Source organism: Solea solea, chromosome 11, assembly GCF_958295425.1.
Source record: "Solea solea chromosome 11, fSolSol10.1, whole genome shotgun sequence".
NCBI classification, from domain to species: domain Eukaryota; kingdom Metazoa; phylum Chordata; class Actinopteri; order Pleuronectiformes; family Soleidae; genus Solea; species Solea solea.
The window spans coordinates 13,647,585-13,663,949 of record NC_081144.1 but is presented as its reverse complement, the minus strand read 5'-3'; the positions used below and the strand labels follow the sequence as shown (position 1 = coordinate 13,663,949).

Below are 16,365 nucleotides of genomic sequence, written 5' to 3'. Positions count from 1 at the left end.
CTGTTTGTATCCAGACATTACACTGCTTCTTAGCTGGTATCCCCCCAATCAGTGCTAGTCACTGGCGCTAGCTGCTAACGTTAGGTCACGGTAACCAGCAACAGCAAGGGCCAAACAAGTCTATCAGCTAACGAGCTAGCTTATGCTAATAGGCAAATTAGCCAAATGGCTAGCGAGAAAGAGTGTATGTTTTAACAGTCGTGCGTTTACAAAGTATCCTCCCCTCAGATATTTGTCATTCACTCCTCGTTTTGCTGCTGAACGTCAAAGGCAAAGAAGGCGTCTGGTTAAAGCTCACAACACTTACCTTTAAGAGCTTGATCTACAACATCTGTGAGGTGTTTGATGAGAGACTGCAACAACAAACAATAGCAGCAGCAGCAGCGGCAGAGGGGCAATTAGCCAACGTCAGTTAGCCAAGTGTCGCCACTACACAGTGCAGCACAGCAGCTGCGATGCCACCTGTATGTCTTGTGTAGCTATAACGGAACAACGGAGCACGTTTGATATACTGCTGTCATAAATGATGGAGTTGAGGATAAAGAGGGAGTAATCGCTGCCGGGATGCTCTGTGAGCTAGTGTGTGTATGACTGTGTATGTGTGTGAGGCACTCAGCATGACAGCATCCTTCTTCGTCTTGAGGCGAGAACAGTTGGGGGGTTTCTCAAAGTTCAACCGGTAAAATATCGTCACCCACTGGTCAAAGCTGGGAACTTGCTGTCTGTTCTGTAGAGACACTCGGTCTGTCTTCATCATAAAAAAACAACAAAAAAAAACATGAGATACTGTCAGACTTTGTTAAGCTTGTCAGTGAGCGCCGAAGTCTGAGTGAACTGATGTAAGACAACAATTGTACAATTAAACTGACTAAATAAGCAGCAGAGAAACAGAGTAGAAAACAGAGAGGAGAGACGTACTCTTACCTTTGCTACGTGCCGTATAAGCACAGTACAATGGTGGTAATATACTGTAATAAAGTGGAGATTTACAGTGCGAGTCAGGTGTGTGTGTGTGTGTGTAAACTCTGCACATACACTAAAACCTGTGACACATGTAAAGTACAGGTATGTATTACATTCAATTAAAAAAAACTGGGAAAAAAACCTGAAATGTAATATATTGTATATATTGTAAGATTTAAAGATATATTGTGACATTTAGGTCCACAAATGAGATGGAGCTGCATGATATGAAAAATCATCATATAATAGAATAGAATTGAATAGAATTGAATAGAATTGAATTGAAAATAATAGAACAGTATTTGTGGTGTTTAGATCAGTGGATGAGCCTCACCTTTCTTTTACCTCTGTGATTGCATTTTATTTGACAAATTGTGTGTCTGAAAGACTTACCTTCTAGTGTAAGTCATAAGGAAACTCTGACCTCTTGCCTCTGACCTAACAATTCAATGACCAGCACAGGTGGATCGAACATTGTTTGGTTAATGGATCTGTAAGATCTTCTACTAAAGTAAGTTTTAATTTAAGACAGTAGTACTTAAATAGTACTTACTATAATTAAGCTTAAATGATTGTCAATATTTTACTCTTTTGTCCATCAGGTATGTTTAGACCTTATCTCCACAAGAACTGTCTTTGGAAGCACTGCTTATTGAATGCTGCTTATTGCTGTCTTTATCTGTATCTCTCAAGTTACTGCATATGTTTGACCAGTAGATGGTGCAAGACACAAAGAAAAGAAAGTAACTCAGCGTTGCAATCTCAGAGAAACTAAGTATCATGTCTTGGCATAATATATCATTTCTTAAAAGCTACACTTTGTGTAAAAACATTCTTTTAATAATGTTCTTTCACATCTATCCTTAGGCAAAAAAAAGATTTAAATTCATCATTTGTTGCTAAATAAATACTAATAGAAGACTAATAAAGATTCTGTAATGTGTAATAGGTAGGGTCTTTGTGTCAGTGATTTGTAATACATCTCCTTGGTGACAGCAAAACAATGGAGGCAGGTTCAGACAGGGCTCACACACAAAGTGAACTGGTGTGGCACAAACCCAGCTGGCAATCCCCTGTGGCACCATACCACTGGTGAATAGAAATACATTTATCTCAGCAGAGCCGAGTACAAAAAGAGCTTGCATAGAACTTCTGGAGTGTTTTACCCAGGGGGACAGAAATGGCGCCTCAAAGCACAGAGCTCATGTTACTGCCTCACTGTGATGCTCAGATTACATCACACAGCAGTTACTGAGGAGGAGACCATTTACTGTAGATATTCACTTTATCTGAAGGAAAACTGAAAATGATTTATGAATACACCATTTTTTTTTCTTTTTTATCCCTTCAGACTTGTTAATGAATAACTTCAAACATCTTTTGAAATAGGAACTCCAACATATATAAGATTTAATGTGTGAAGATGCAAATAAAAAAAAAATGGGCAAAACATTTCAAACTATATAGTTTATTATATATTTCTGCCAACACTTACAGTTGCACAAGACCTTGTCAGATGCGACACATTGCACATACAGTACTCGCTGCTCAAGGCAGTTACAGTAGCTCAAATACTCAGTAGAATCACAACAACTCACAAGAAGCTGAACATAAATCTCTCAGACAGTTACATAGACACAAACAGAGGGACCATCACAAATCGGGAGCTAAAGCATAAGTTTGGAGATGAGCCTAAATGTGGTCGTACAAGGATGTCCTGTAGCTTCTCTATGCCACAGACTTGGACCTTGGGTTTCAGCGGTGTTCTCCATCTTCTCTCCAGACAGGGCAGGCGACCTAGTGTGGCGTATATGTGTGGCTGTTATTCAAGGGTAATGAACACACAGAGGCCCAAGATGGAGGACTGGCTTAGATGGGGTGCCTGAAGTTCTGGCCAGCGAAGCGGGCCTTGTCCCCAAGCTCCTCCTCAATCCTGAGTAAAATGATGACAGTTAGTTAACATGGATGAATCATTAGCCTGTTAAATCTACAATGCTGCTACTTCCGAGGAACAATGTTCATACAACTTGTATTGTCAATACAGCTCTGGGTGATTGTAACCAAGTTTTTAGCCATAACACATATATACATCAGTTTTTGGACTGGACTTACCTGAGCAGCTGGTTGTACTTGGCTAAACGCTCAGATCGGCAAGGTGCACCTGTCTTGATCTGGCAAAGACAATAGATCAAGTCAGTGGCGTGAAAAACATGATCCGCTACCGACACCAAACATCAGTCAAGGTTTTACCTGTCCAGTGCAGAGACCGACCACCAAGTCAGCGATGAAGGTATCCTCCGTCTCTCCAGAGCGATGGCTGACCATCACACCCCAGCCGCTGCTCTGGGCCATCTTGCAGCTAAAAGAAAAGACACATGTTAAACCTGTGTGTCAGGTGACACCTTAATTAATGTCAGGTATTGGATTTTCACAACAAGGAAAACCCCACTGCTCTGTTGTGGACACTCACGCCTGCAGAGACTCTGTGACAGAGCCAATCTGGTTGACCTTCAGCAGCAGGCAGTTGCATGCTTTATCGGCAATACCCTTGGCGATACGTTTGGGATTGGTGACGGTAAGGTCATCACCCACCACCTGGATACCGGTGCTGGCTGTGAATTTGGACCATGCCTCCCAGTCATCCTGGTCAAAGGGGTCCTCAATAGACACAACTGTGAGGAAAAAATAAGAAAATATAAATGTTAAGACAATGCATAAATCAAACACACAACCAGAAGACTTGCACCATAGTCTTTATTTACTCTACAAATGTGTAATAACAGCTTCTTCTGGCCACTTGGGGGCAGCAGACACAAGCAATATGTGCTCCACTATTACGTGTTCCCCAGCCAGCTGCCAACTGAGGCAGAGCGCTGTGCAACATAGTTTTAGAGCTTTTTGCTTGCTGCAGACAAAATAAAAAAAGAGGCTGTAAGTCAGAGTTTCTGTGGCAAACCCACCGGGATAATCACTGACAAAGCTGCTGTAGAGGTCAGCCAGCTTGTCAGAGGAAATGTAGCGGCTAGGGTCATCAGGAGACTTGAAGTCCAGGTCATACTTTCCATCCTTGTAGAATTCAGAGGCAGCCACATCCATGCCAATAACAATCTTGTCAGTGTAGCCGGCCTTGCCGATGGCATTCTTCAGCAGCTCCAGAGCTAGAAAAAACAACACACTAAAATGGGACCAAAACATGGGACCAAAACATTCACTTGATTGACACACTGCTCCACTGGGGCATTTGCCATATCAGCATCTTGACCTGTCACTGGAGTCACAGTCAATGCACTCAGTCTCTAAATGAGGCCTTCATTGAGAAACTATATGTTGGCCCGAGAGTGAGATGATAAGTAAAGCACTTCCCGGGAAGGGGTCAAGAATGCACTGCTTATACTCACTTAAACTAATTAAAATGACACACTGCAACATTTCATAATCAACCTTGTAGTTGATTGATATCATAATTTATTTGTTCAGCTGAATCTTTACTCTGGTGTGCTGTAATGTATCTGTCTAAAAAGCTCTTAAGTCTTTCTTTCCTCTCACCTTCCTTGTTCTCCAGGATGTTGGGGGCAAAGCCTCCTTCATCTCCTACATTGGTGGCATCCTTGCCATATTTCTCCTTGATGACATTCTTCAGGTTGTGGTAGACCTCAGCACCAATGCGCATAGCGTCCTTGAAGCTGCTAGCTCCCACAGGCAGGATCATGAACTCCTGCATTGCCAGCTTGTTGCCTGCATGGGAGCCTCCATTGATGACATTGAAAGCCTTAAGGGAAGCAGAATTACACATGAATAAAGTGGTTTTCTTGGATGAAATGTTAATAGTATACTAGGTCTATCAGCATGATCAGTCTTTAATAAGCCTGTGGTACATACTCTACATAATAACAATTGCTCTGTCATACTCACAGGAACAGGGAGGATGACTTCAGGGTTACCAGCCAGGTCAGCAATGTGGCGGTAAAGGGGAACGCCTTTCTCTGCTGCACCGGCCTTGCACACAGCCAAGGAGACACCCAGGATGGCATTAGCACCAAACTTTGCTGAAGGAGGACAGACACACATATTTTAATATTTTGTTATTTCAAGACAATATCTATTCTATACACACCGCTATATGCACATTCAGTAGTTGACTCCAGATTGAGCAGTTATTTCTGACATATTGTGTTAACTTGCAATAGGGTCATAAAAATGAGCAATGCACTGTGGGATCAATATCAGAATGTGTACTGATGCTCTGGACACACATTTTTTTTAAAGTTATTATAGGTGAGAGACTTACTGACATACTGTCTAATTAAATGTAAGCCCCCAAATTCAAAGATGATTATCATTGTGCCTTATATAGTGAACAGGTATAGTTTTCAATCCAAGCATCATCTCAAACATATCCTTAGTAGAAGGGGACAATATGTATGAGAATCACCTCACACTCTATGTAGTATCATATTGAAATGTTAATATCAAAATATGTAGAATTAAGACATTCTCTTCATGGTTTTCACCATTGCAAGAATTTACATTTTTTGCTAGTACTACACACTGAAATTATATGTATAGAAAAAATAAAGGTGGGCAAATGGATATTGTTAGTGGAGCTGTAACTAACGATTATTTTCATAATTGATTCATTTGTCAACTCTTTTCTTAATTAGTAGTATTGTTCAGTGTTCCCCTAACCGAGAAGATCTTGTTCACTGATATGGCCAGAAAATATTCACATTAATTCATGCGATTTATAATCAGTTTATCTATTGGTCATTGCAGCAGTGATAATTACATGTTATACTTTATATTGTCAGCAGCATCTTACACTTGTTCTCTGTGCCATCCATGTCCAACATCAGCTTGTCAATCTTCTCCTGCTCCACAACATTCACATCCTGAATCAGACACAATACGACATGTTATACATTGAATGCAGATTTTAAAAAACAAAATTATGTTTAGTTTTACATTAGTTTAGAGTCTAACTGCAACGCTGTTAGATTGAACACAACATGTCAGATGCACAGTAAAACTGAGGCTCTTCTAAAAGTAAAAGTTTATTTTTTTTAACATTTTAGAACAATGTGAGTTGTAAAATACTTGGAGAAAAACAAAGAGCTGCTCAACATGTCAGTTTTAAGCAAAGTCTTAAGAGTACAGTTAGTCATTTGGGAACTGTCACTACTGCTGCTAGCGTTTCTAATATTAAATAAAACATTTAGCAATAACATTAGTCAAACAGTAAATGGGCCTACCTTGCTAACCAGTGCAGGTGCAATTTTTTTATTGATATGATCAACAGCTATTGAGACACCTGCAAGGGACAAGCACAAGCAGACCATGACTGACCCAGACAGAAGAAGACCATGCAGCGCAGACGAGACAGATGACCACAGAGCAACCCAACCATTCAAGGATTTAGTTTTTAAAAATATCAGTTCAAAATAACAATGAACTCTGTGAGAATTTAGGCACTCTGGTGCCTTCTATGACATGAGTTACTTTTTTCTTTTTCTTTTTTTTTTTAGATCTGTGAACATCTGTTAAGGCCTGCGAGAGTTAGTTTCAAAAGGCAAACCCATTCTTCATGCTGCTGTACAGAGCTGTACGTAAGTAGAGTCAACCTGTTACTCCACACTTTATTTACCTGGTTACACAAGGCAGGGGCCAAGAATTCATTTATATATTTAACTGCTCTTTTGACTCCTAACAGGAGGAAGAGAGATGGAAGAATTGTAAATGAAGAAGTAAGAGATAAGGGCAGAGAGCAAAATGTGTAATAGCATTGGAGAGACATTGAAAGATAAGAGCAGATTACAGCAACTAGTTAGTTTTATAGGGGAAAATAAGAGAAGGATGCCTTACCCTTGCCCATGTAACGTGTTTTGTCATTGTCACGGAGCTCCAGAGCCTCATAGATGCCTGTGGAAGCACCGCTGGGCACTGCAGCTCTGAAAAGACCTGCAGAACACACAAGACATTTTGCGAAAGTCATTCTCTAGAGCTGAGTCATGTCCAAGAAAGACGGCAAATGACTGACTACTGCAGTTTAATGTATTTTATAGTACAAGCCATTGTTATCATCTATATGTAACCTTCTGACAATGACATGCGTCATAGCTAAATTGCATTTTCACTGCTGCAAAAACATTAAGACGTTTGCAGGGAGGGGCTTTTTGATATTCAACAAGCACCAGCAAGTAAGAGACTCCAGCGAATGGCATCCTCTAGCACCATAACACCCCCCCCCAGCTTTACTGGCAGTGATGTAACAGGAGACATGCTGCCAAATGAGCATGTGCAGTTCTATGTGGAGTGATGCCAAGCCAGGCGCATGCATAAATGCACCTCCATTTTGGATTCACCCATGTGAAGAGAAATTAGGGGATGACCCAACAAAAACATATCCATTCAGCACAGACGGTGCGTGTCTGAAGGGATTTTGAAAAAGGAGGACAGAGCTGCAGTTTAGTCCTTGAGCTCAGGATTAACAAATCATCTGCATCAAGAAATGCAGCTGGGGACGATAATGAAAGATAATGAAAAAACACTCAATATTATAACCTAACTGAGCTCAAAGAGATAACCCTTACATGTAAGTAATGTACAATAAAATATACAAATAAATACACTTCAATAATTCCAATGTTATATAATATGTCTCCTACATGGTAGAATAATGATTCCAGGGGACAGTACAGCAGAATGATAAAAGCTCTCAAGATTACCAAAGCCCCTGACATTACATAACTCTCATCATTCATCTCATCAACAATCATAGGAGGCTTTCTACTGTACCTCTGACTGTGAGGAGAGCTGGTTACATAATAACGGAACACATCACAGTGACAGACTTGCTCTGGATGCAGGACACTCGCTTTAAACTGTAATGTTAATGATGCCAAAACATGCCTGGTTGACTTAAAATGGAACCTCACAGGGAGTCAAGGTGCCTTTCATGACCAGACAACCATCCAGAACCAGTGCTGCAGAACAGAGCCCTCAGTTTCCAGTCAGCCGTATTAAAAGGGAGTGCTTGCCTGTCCCACTTACTTCCATGTCAATAGTCATTCAGGTTTCTTCATTTACATTCTCGGGACATTTCACAGAGCTGAACTGTTCCTTTGTTTTAGCTCTCAGAGCTGAGCAGATTGCCGAAATAATCAATCACAATCTGACTATAAGATAATTAAATAAACAAACTGCCGTGCACGGTTTAAATATTTGGATGTTTTTTGTCCTAGCTTTATTATTATTATAGCATAGTGATCTCATCCACTCTAGGCATTGGGATTGGATATAGAGTACTCACCATCCTAAACTGCTACTAGCTTTGTAATCTGAGAAGACACATACTAGTCGACTACAACTGCTTTTACGCAAATACATTTATTGAAACCTGTTAGGCAACAGGTACAGGGCGCATTTTATCCATAGATGGGGAAAAAATATTCACTAGTGTTTCCCAAAATCTCCAAATGACAATATCATTTATATTGTATATATTAATTTGTAACAAAGGTCTGTTGTTAGCTCACAAGCTGTCCCATCCTTAACCCTTAACTTAATTTCTAACAGTACATACAATGATGTATATCAGCCATACATTACCTTTCTTAGTGTAAAGATCGACCTCCACAGTGGGGTTTCCACGGGAGTCAAAAATTTCACGAGCGTGGATCTTGAGGATAGACATGGTTCTGGATCTGCAGAGAAAAGAAATAAGTAACAAACATCAGCATAGTGCTGACTCACCAGCAGAGGCCACTGACACTGGTTACTTTGCACTGTTACTTACTGAATTAAAGCTCGGAGTCAAAACAGTGAGTAGGCAAAAATTTAAATGCTCAGTGAAATACGAGAAGAAAACTTGCTTTTCTGTTTAGTTTATTTTAGAGTGAGTATTTGGAGATAGTAAACCATCCCATGAGTTCTGTAACCGAAAAATAAATTGATCGCCTATGCCACCTGAGCCAACTGATGTGGGATGGCGGGGAGTGCAGAGATATGTCACAGAAAGGCGTGGCTAATGCACCAAAAAAAACCTGCAAATCCCTTTAGTTTACTCAGTTTTGCAAAATGCTTGCATAACAGTCTACAGCACTACTGTCAAACAGTTGAGTAAGAACTCTTGGTAACAATACTGAAACATTAACATGAGAATGGCACAGTTGAGTAAATGTTTGGCCTCTTTTTGTCCAACTACCACCGTGTTATTATGGGTAACATTCATCAATGCAGGCTCTTATCTCATAAAGCCATTGTTATCTCTGCAGATTCCAGTGTTGGAGGTCAGAGAAGGTTTTAAGCCAGAATGTCTGGCCATAAAGCATACTCTATTGATTTCCACTGGTTTTATCAAACTCGTCCTGGATCCCCAAATGGACTTACTCATCAATCCACTCTGAACATGCATGAATGAACTTCTGGAACAACTTCAGGCAAACCAATGGAAAAAGCTCTGTCCTGAAAAGTCAGTGCGGAATTTGCCAGTGGCAGCAGCCAAGAGGCAAAATCACTAAATCTCAAAACAACACATTATAAATGGAAAGATTTCACAGTTTACTGGGTCTTGGGTCAATTACTCAAACTCATTAGTTAATTGCAACTGTGGCAAGATGGTACATTTCATTACCTCTGCCAAGGAGGTTATGTTTTTGGCAGCATTTGTCCATTTGATAAAATGATGTAGTGTATGTTTTCCTATCCTTAATATGCAATCCATGTTGTGGACGTCTTGCACACGACACTGCAGTACATTTCTGTTCCATTTTTTTCCCTCATCATGTCTGGAAATATTGACAAATGTATTGCCCATGGAAAGCAAGGAGCAAAACTGGTAGGACAAAATGGCACCCTCAGATAATTAAATAATTCAGGGTTGATACCCAGGATGTTATTTGAGCACTGAGCTTATCAGGAGTAACTACCATTAATATATTGCTTTAATAGTCAGCCAAACGACAGAAACAGAGAGAGAATGAATGACCACTGGAGCTTGTATAACCTTGCTGCATGCAGTACTTTTCCTTCCTCCGTAGGACACGCCCCCATGTCTGCTGCAAGCAACTAGTAGTTGAGTCATTACCTGGGGCAGCACCAGGCTCCTGTAGTATATGACTACGACTTCCCATCACACCCTGCAATCTAACGGTTCTTTGAGGCGATGGAAATGGCTGTCTGCTGGAAGATGGTGCTGCAACTTGACGCCTCTCCGCCCCACACACACACACACACACACACTCACTCACTCACTGCAGCTCTAAATGGAGTGACAGGTCGCCAGCTGACGAGCTCGTTTAAAAATAGACAAACCAGTCCATTCTGCGAACTCTGAGTGCAAAGCCACCAGCCGAAGACTGAACTGACACGTTTTTAAAAAATAAATAAATAAAATAAACACGAAATACACAAGAGAAACACAAGGACAAGACTTTGAGGTTATAGTTGTGCAATGAGACCACCACATACATATTACTACAAGAACACAAACTGTTAACTTTAACTCAAACTAATTTAAAACATGTCAATTAAACCTTAACAGTCCATAATACGGGGACGAAAACGCAGAAATAACGGGAGTCGGAGTTACCTTTTCCGGCCTAACTGTGTGCAAGGACGGCGCTGTGTCACTCTCGTGCGGACAGACAGAGACGGCGCTCGGTGAGTTCCAGCGTCTGTGATAAGTGGACGTAACCAGGAAGTGTAGAGGCAACGGAGCATCGCCATTGGACGAGGCCGTGTCACATGTGCTAGACGAGAAGGCAGGCACGTTCACTGTCGCCGTGAATAGGGGTGTTCACAGGATGCGAGGTTTCTACTAACAGCAGCGTCGCTTGTTATAAACACTGTATTTGCAGTAAATGTGCCTAGAAACACACGGTTGTATTATTAATTGAAGCAGATACGGGTTATTCTGGGGAATTAGTTTTTACTGGTGTAAGGATGTTCCAAGCAGAATGGTGAGAGATGACGTAGAAATGAGTACGTGCAGAGAATCAGGCACAAAACTCCATTGCGGTGTTTGGTGATGGATCACACGTCATGTCGTTGGTCACGTTTTTCATCATTGACCTCACTTTTCCATCTTCAGTCTCACTACATGAATGACAAATCGGGTTTTTGTGCTTTCCAGATCCACACTGAGATTCAATGATTATATGGGCAACGGATTTTTACAGTAAAGCCTGTTTGGAAACATTCACAAACACCGTAAACAGCTTGTCGAAAAAAGTGCATACAGTAAGTCAATGGGAGGAACTTTTCCACAAACAATGTACTATTGGCTATTCATTTTGCCATCACCATATATGGCATAACCATTGAGTCAGCCATATTTTTACAGTTTAAACGTCATAGATATCAAATGTTAATACTGACTACTACAGTAATTCATATGAATATTGCAGTGATAAGTTAAAATGAGAAAATGAGGGGTTTCCTGGGCACCTGACTTCTTCTCATCACTTGAGTAAAATGTGTTCCATACAGCTGCGCAGTGCAGTGCAGCATCCATTGCACATGAGGCTGCTGAGAGGACAACCTGCTGCAGTGACCTTGAGACTCAGTCTGTCAGTGTAACACCCTACTGCGCCATCTGCTGTCCACATGCTCTCATAAGCATTCCATAACAACAAGTGTCTCCTAGATAGAATTCAAACATGACAAGGCGAGATTAATTTACTGACCTTTAAGTGACACAGAATCAGATTTCTAGCTTCAAATAATGTGTCCAATATAATTTTGATGGTACATCAACATAAAACAGGGTGAATGTCACCTCTGTCTAAGCCTGAGCAGGTCTGCATCGCCTGCATTGGCCCGATGGAATGTCTGGTTTTGCCAAATGCACTTTACAGGAAGGATCAGAGCAGACTCTATCTGTTGAGGAGACTAAGGTATTTCTAAGATATTCTATGAATTTTTTGGAGTGGTCTGCTGGGGCAGTAGTATCTAAGGAAGAGGTTGGACAGACTCAGGATGCCCCCTTCACCCAGTGGAGGTGGTGGGAGAGAGGAGAATGATTGCTCTTGATGACTCTATCATCTGTGATGGACAATCTCTCCCACCACCTGCAGGACACCATCACAGCACTGGGCAGCTCCTTCAGTGACAGACTGAAAAAAACATCCTAAATATCTGAAGGAACGGTATCGCAGATCATTTCTCTCTGCTGCTCTTAAACTATACCACAAGCACTGCTCTCAGTAGACCACATGTAACAGATAACTCATCCCACGTGCAATATACTGTAATTTCATGTAAGTACAATGTATATTCTATTTTTTACCATTTTATATTCTTATTGTCAATCATTTTCTTTATGGTACATTCACAGTTGTGAAAATGCATGTTTATTTATAATTTTGTCAAATTATTAAGTAATTTGATCTTTTTTACTTTTTATTTTTTGTAATTTTCTTACTATATTCTAAGTACTACTTGTGCTATATTTATTTTATTTTATTTTATTTTGTTTTATTTTATTTTATTTTATTTTATTTTATTTTATTTTATTTTATTTTATTTTATTTTATTTTATTTTATTTTATTTTTATTCTCATTTCTTAACTGAGCTGTTGTGAATGTGTGTTTCCCCCCTGGGGGAGGAACAAAGTCATTCAATCTTCAATCTTCAATAATGTCTTTGTTGCTTTGACACTGTAAATGTATTCAGTCACAACCCAAAAACACATGTACAGTGACTATCAAGGATTGAACCTATAACCTGCAATGACCATTGTATCCACTTTGTTGACTACAGTAGGATTAAAGCATTTATATGGTCAACAATAGTGAAAACATGGCAAAAATTATGACTTGTTGATCGCAGTTTTACAATCTGTACATGGTGCAACATTCTCTGTCCCTATAGACCATCAGTTCAGAAACAATTCTTAAAACAAAGAGACTAAAATGGATAGCCACAAAGAGATCCCTCTTTGGATCAATGTGTAATAGACGTCACATGTACAGATAAGATCAACAAAAAAATATACTGTGCACAATAATGATGCCTTTAAATAGAAAATAGAAAAATCTCTTTGCGTAGTCAGTGCGGGAATACATTTTCAAAACATTAGGTTAAGTACAAGTGGCAACACTACACTTCAGCACTAAAGTAATAAAGTAAACGTAAATAATTGTACTTACAGTGTGGAAAGTAAGTCACATAATATTTTAATGTTGAAATGAATTGTTTCATATGAACATTTTTTATTTTATGAGCTAGTTTTGTATTCATTTATTAATTTGTTGATTAGTTCTTTTGTTCATTCATTCATTCATTCATTCATTCATTCATTGTCCTCTACTTTTCCTTTGAGGGTCACAGGGATGCTGGAGTCAATCCCAGAGAGTTTGTTTTGTACATAAATGTTTAACCTGCAATATTTTATTCTAAAATATAGTTAAGGTGAGGTCTATAGTATTGTAAAATGGAAAATGGTGTGGGAAGAACACCAGTAATTCACAGATAGAGATATATTTTTTAATAAATAATGTCTGAGTTTAGTCTTTTTGTCAAGGCCATTTATGAGAATAACTTCACAAAAGGGAAACAGTCGTCCACCTGTGTGACAACCTTTAATCCTGACATCCACCTGTGAAATGGTTGGAGGTTGCTGCACTGGCACTCATCAGGTGATTAGTAACATGTTGCTGTCAACTAATTCCAAATATTTTCCCATACCCAAGTTCCCCAGCTCTGTCATTGGTGCTGACACGTCAATGTGAGACAGCAGTGGTCAAGCCAGAATGAAAGTCTGTTCCCTGATTTTACAGGACTTATGAATTGCTCCTTCTCTGTCCGCTGGCACTGAAAATAATCCAGTTCATTTTGACAACCAAGGCCAAGGATGGACAGTTTTCAGCCTAAAGTCAACAACATTTTTTTTTTTCCCATAAAAGACTTTTCCTTTTCGTAGAGGGTGTCCTTTGAAAAATCCCTGTCTCATTACTATTGCTGAGCTTCCCTAAATGGAAGACCAATTTACTCCAGTGGAGTGACTCAGATTGTGGTGTGGGCAGCTGCCAGGTATGAGTGTTAATGTGGAAACAGGGCGTTCCTGGACTGATCCTTAATGCTCAGTTGATCCTGCAGGCACACGGAGGATCCTGATTATCCGGATCCTGATGAACCAATCATTGTTTTCACTTGGATCAATGTCACATATGTGACACGACTTTGTCAATTTTTGCCATAACACCATGTCAAACAGGGAAAATAAGTTATTGTTGTGCGGGTGCAAATTAAGACACTACACTGCTTGTGCAAAAGTAAATGGAAATGCTGGCTGCCCATTTATATTAAATCACTGAATAATACAGACAAATGTTTAAAACACATTTGTGAGCTTCAAGATGCAACAGTTACTTATTCTAATGGCATACAACCCACTGTATGAAAAGTACTGCATGTTATTGGACTGGTACAACATTTATATAAAAGTATGTTTGGGATTTCATCCTAATTCACTTTGACAAACTGCAAGAAGTGACTTTCAGTACAACAAATACTCATCTGATGTTAGAATCTAGGATCTCTGTGACGATGGTGTCCCGTTATTACGCATTTGTGACAAAGATAAATCTAATTTCCCTAAAAGCAGAATCCAGATTTCTTTTGTTTAGTTATTCCACTGTGTCCTCTTTAAAGATACCATCACACAACACTGTACACATAGTCAGCAGTCATAAACACTCACTCGGCCACTTTATTAGGTACACATGACGTCTACTAAAGAGGCAGGAATGCCATGTGGTGTGGCCCCCAGCTGCTGTAGCCCATCTGCTATGTGCTGTGTGTTCAGAGATGGCTTTCCTGGATGCCTCAGTTATTTGAGTTTTTCAGCTCTGACCTCGAGCATCAACAAGGCATTCTTGCCCAGAGAGTTGTTGCCCACTGAGATTCAAGATTCAAGATTCAAAGTGTTCACTGGTGACTTTCTCTTTTTTTTTAAACCCTGGGGATGAAAAATCCCTGTAGATCAGCAGAAATACTCAGACCAGCCCTTCTGGCATTAACGACCACGCCACTTTCAAAGTCACTTATCACATTTCTTCGTAATTCTGTTGCTCAGTTTGAAATTCAGCCGGTCGTCATGTCCATGACTTCATGTCTACATGCATTAAGTCGCTGCCATGTGATTGGCTGATTAGATATTTAAACCTGTGTAGCTTAAGAGTGAGTCAGTGAGTGTCTGTCATGCTCACCATATGTGCCCTTTAAATTACTGGGCTTGCACTTGGCTTGTACAATTACATTATTAAAGTTGCCTAAACTATGATTGTCCTTCAGGTGAAGCTAAACCGTGTGATTTACTTAAGAAGAAGACAGTGTAGGATCATGTATAAGTGCTGGTGTGTGATAGTTAGGCGCAGAGAAGAATCAAAACTGGGGGCCTCTAATGATCCCTTATTGTGTGTGTGCTTGTAAAATACTATTACAGTACAGATCGGCTCTGTTTTTGTTTAGGCCTCGAAAGCCAAACAGAAAAATAAAACTGGTATCAACGAGGAGCAGGTCGTCAGAGGGTTGTAAACACAGTTCAGAAAGAGAAGGAACAATGAGAGTCTTAAATTAAGTCCTTTGATCACCTTGTAATTTAATCAGGTCTCTCTCACACACACACACACACACACACATATTTGTGCTGCTACTTTTCTTTAGACACTGCATTGTCGTCCATTCACTTAACCAGCCTTAACCATAACCAGCTAATGCCCAACACTAACCATAACCTCAAGTCAATTTAAATTAAATCTTCTACCTCATTAGGACCAGGTTTTGGCCTCCACTAGTTCTGACAAGGTCCAAACTCAAAAACCCTAACTCCCAGCCTAAAGCCAGGACTTAACCTCCCAAAATGCACTCACTCCAATGGTTTATATGGTTTTTGGTCCTCACAAAGCCGCAAATACAAGAACCCTGCTGGTTTTCCATTCTTTGTGTGGACACTCATAGACAATGCATTCCCTAGCCACGTGCCCTAAACTAAACCTAATTCCAACCCTTGCCATACAATCACGTCTTAGTCCTCAAAAAGCCAACCAAAATGTAGTCCAAAAACCAGAAAAAAACTCAGAAAAACAGGAAAATAATAAATTTTTCTTTTTTTTCAAATGAATGCAATGTGCCCCCGTAACATAAAGACCAATTCAGCTCAAACCTAAGTTAGAATGTATAGGTCCAGGCTGCAAGAAATAGTGACATCTAATGGTGAGCCTGCAGATTGTGATTAACAGAGGACACCCCTGTTAACTGGTGGCCTTCATTTACTGGAAGGATTGTTGATCTTCATTTGTGTAGTAAGCTTTTACTTAAGAAACCAAAACACACATTGGCTTGTTTATCCATTTGGGCTCTTCCAGTTTGCAAGAAACCCCCCCAAACATTACACACTTAAA

At 40.0% G+C, this 16,365-nt stretch overlaps 2 protein-coding genes across 6 annotated transcripts in view; both read right to left on the bottom strand.

The window, feature by feature from the left end:
• rerea (arginine-glutamic acid dipeptide (RE) repeats a) overlaps window positions 1-591 on the bottom strand; it is a 125,298-nt gene extending 124,707 nt beyond the window's left edge. For all 3 annotated transcript variants that reach the window (XM_058642103.1, XM_058642100.1, XM_058642104.1), the window contains exon 1: window positions 308-591. The gene's annotated coding sequence lies outside the window, so the exon portion shown is untranslated. The remainder of the gene's footprint in view (window positions 1-307) is intronic.
• Window positions 592-2,415: 1,824 nt separating this feature from the next.
• On the bottom strand, window positions 2,416-10,685 carry eno1a (enolase 1a, (alpha)). 3 transcript variants are annotated; one of them, XM_058643654.1, is made up of 12 exons: window positions 10,550-10,685; window positions 8,569-8,663; window positions 6,823-6,918; window positions 6,605-6,663; window positions 5,783-5,852; window positions 4,876-5,009; window positions 4,510-4,732; window positions 3,924-4,121; window positions 3,434-3,635; window positions 3,214-3,322; window positions 3,076-3,134; window positions 2,416-2,896 (listed from the first exon to the last, which is right to left on the bottom strand). In XM_058643654.1, the coding sequence occupies exons 1-12, from the start codon at window positions 10,678-10,680 to the stop codon at window positions 2,833-2,835; spliced, it is 1,440 nt and encodes a 479-aa protein (XP_058499637.1). In that variant the 5' UTR covers window positions 10,681-10,685; the 3' UTR covers window positions 2,416-2,832. The 3 variants fall into 3 exon arrangements, with proteins under 3 accessions (XP_058499637.1, XP_058499638.1, XP_058499639.1); XM_058643655.1 differs by lacking the exon at window positions 6,605-6,663 and adding an exon at window positions 6,213-6,271; XM_058643656.1 differs by lacking the exon at window positions 10,550-10,685 and adding an exon at window positions 8,756-8,862.
• Window positions 10,686-16,365: the final 5,680 nt, after the last annotated feature.

What these genes read in the sequence shown, in the direction of transcription:
- eno1a (XM_058643654.1), bottom strand. Translation starts at nt 10,680, where the DNA reads ATGCTCCGTTGCCTCTACACTTCCTGGTTACGTCCACTTATCACAGAC. An exon ending in AAGTCATCCTCCCTGTTCCT is followed by an intron (nt 4,733 to 4,875) that starts GTGAGTATGACA and finishes GCTTCCCTTAAG; the next exon opens with GCTTTCAATGTCATCAATGG. An exon ending in GTCACAGAGTCTCTGCAGGC is followed by an intron (nt 3,323 to 3,433) that starts GTGAGTGTCCAC and finishes CTTTTCTTTTAG; the next exon opens with CTGCAAGATGGCCCAGAGCA.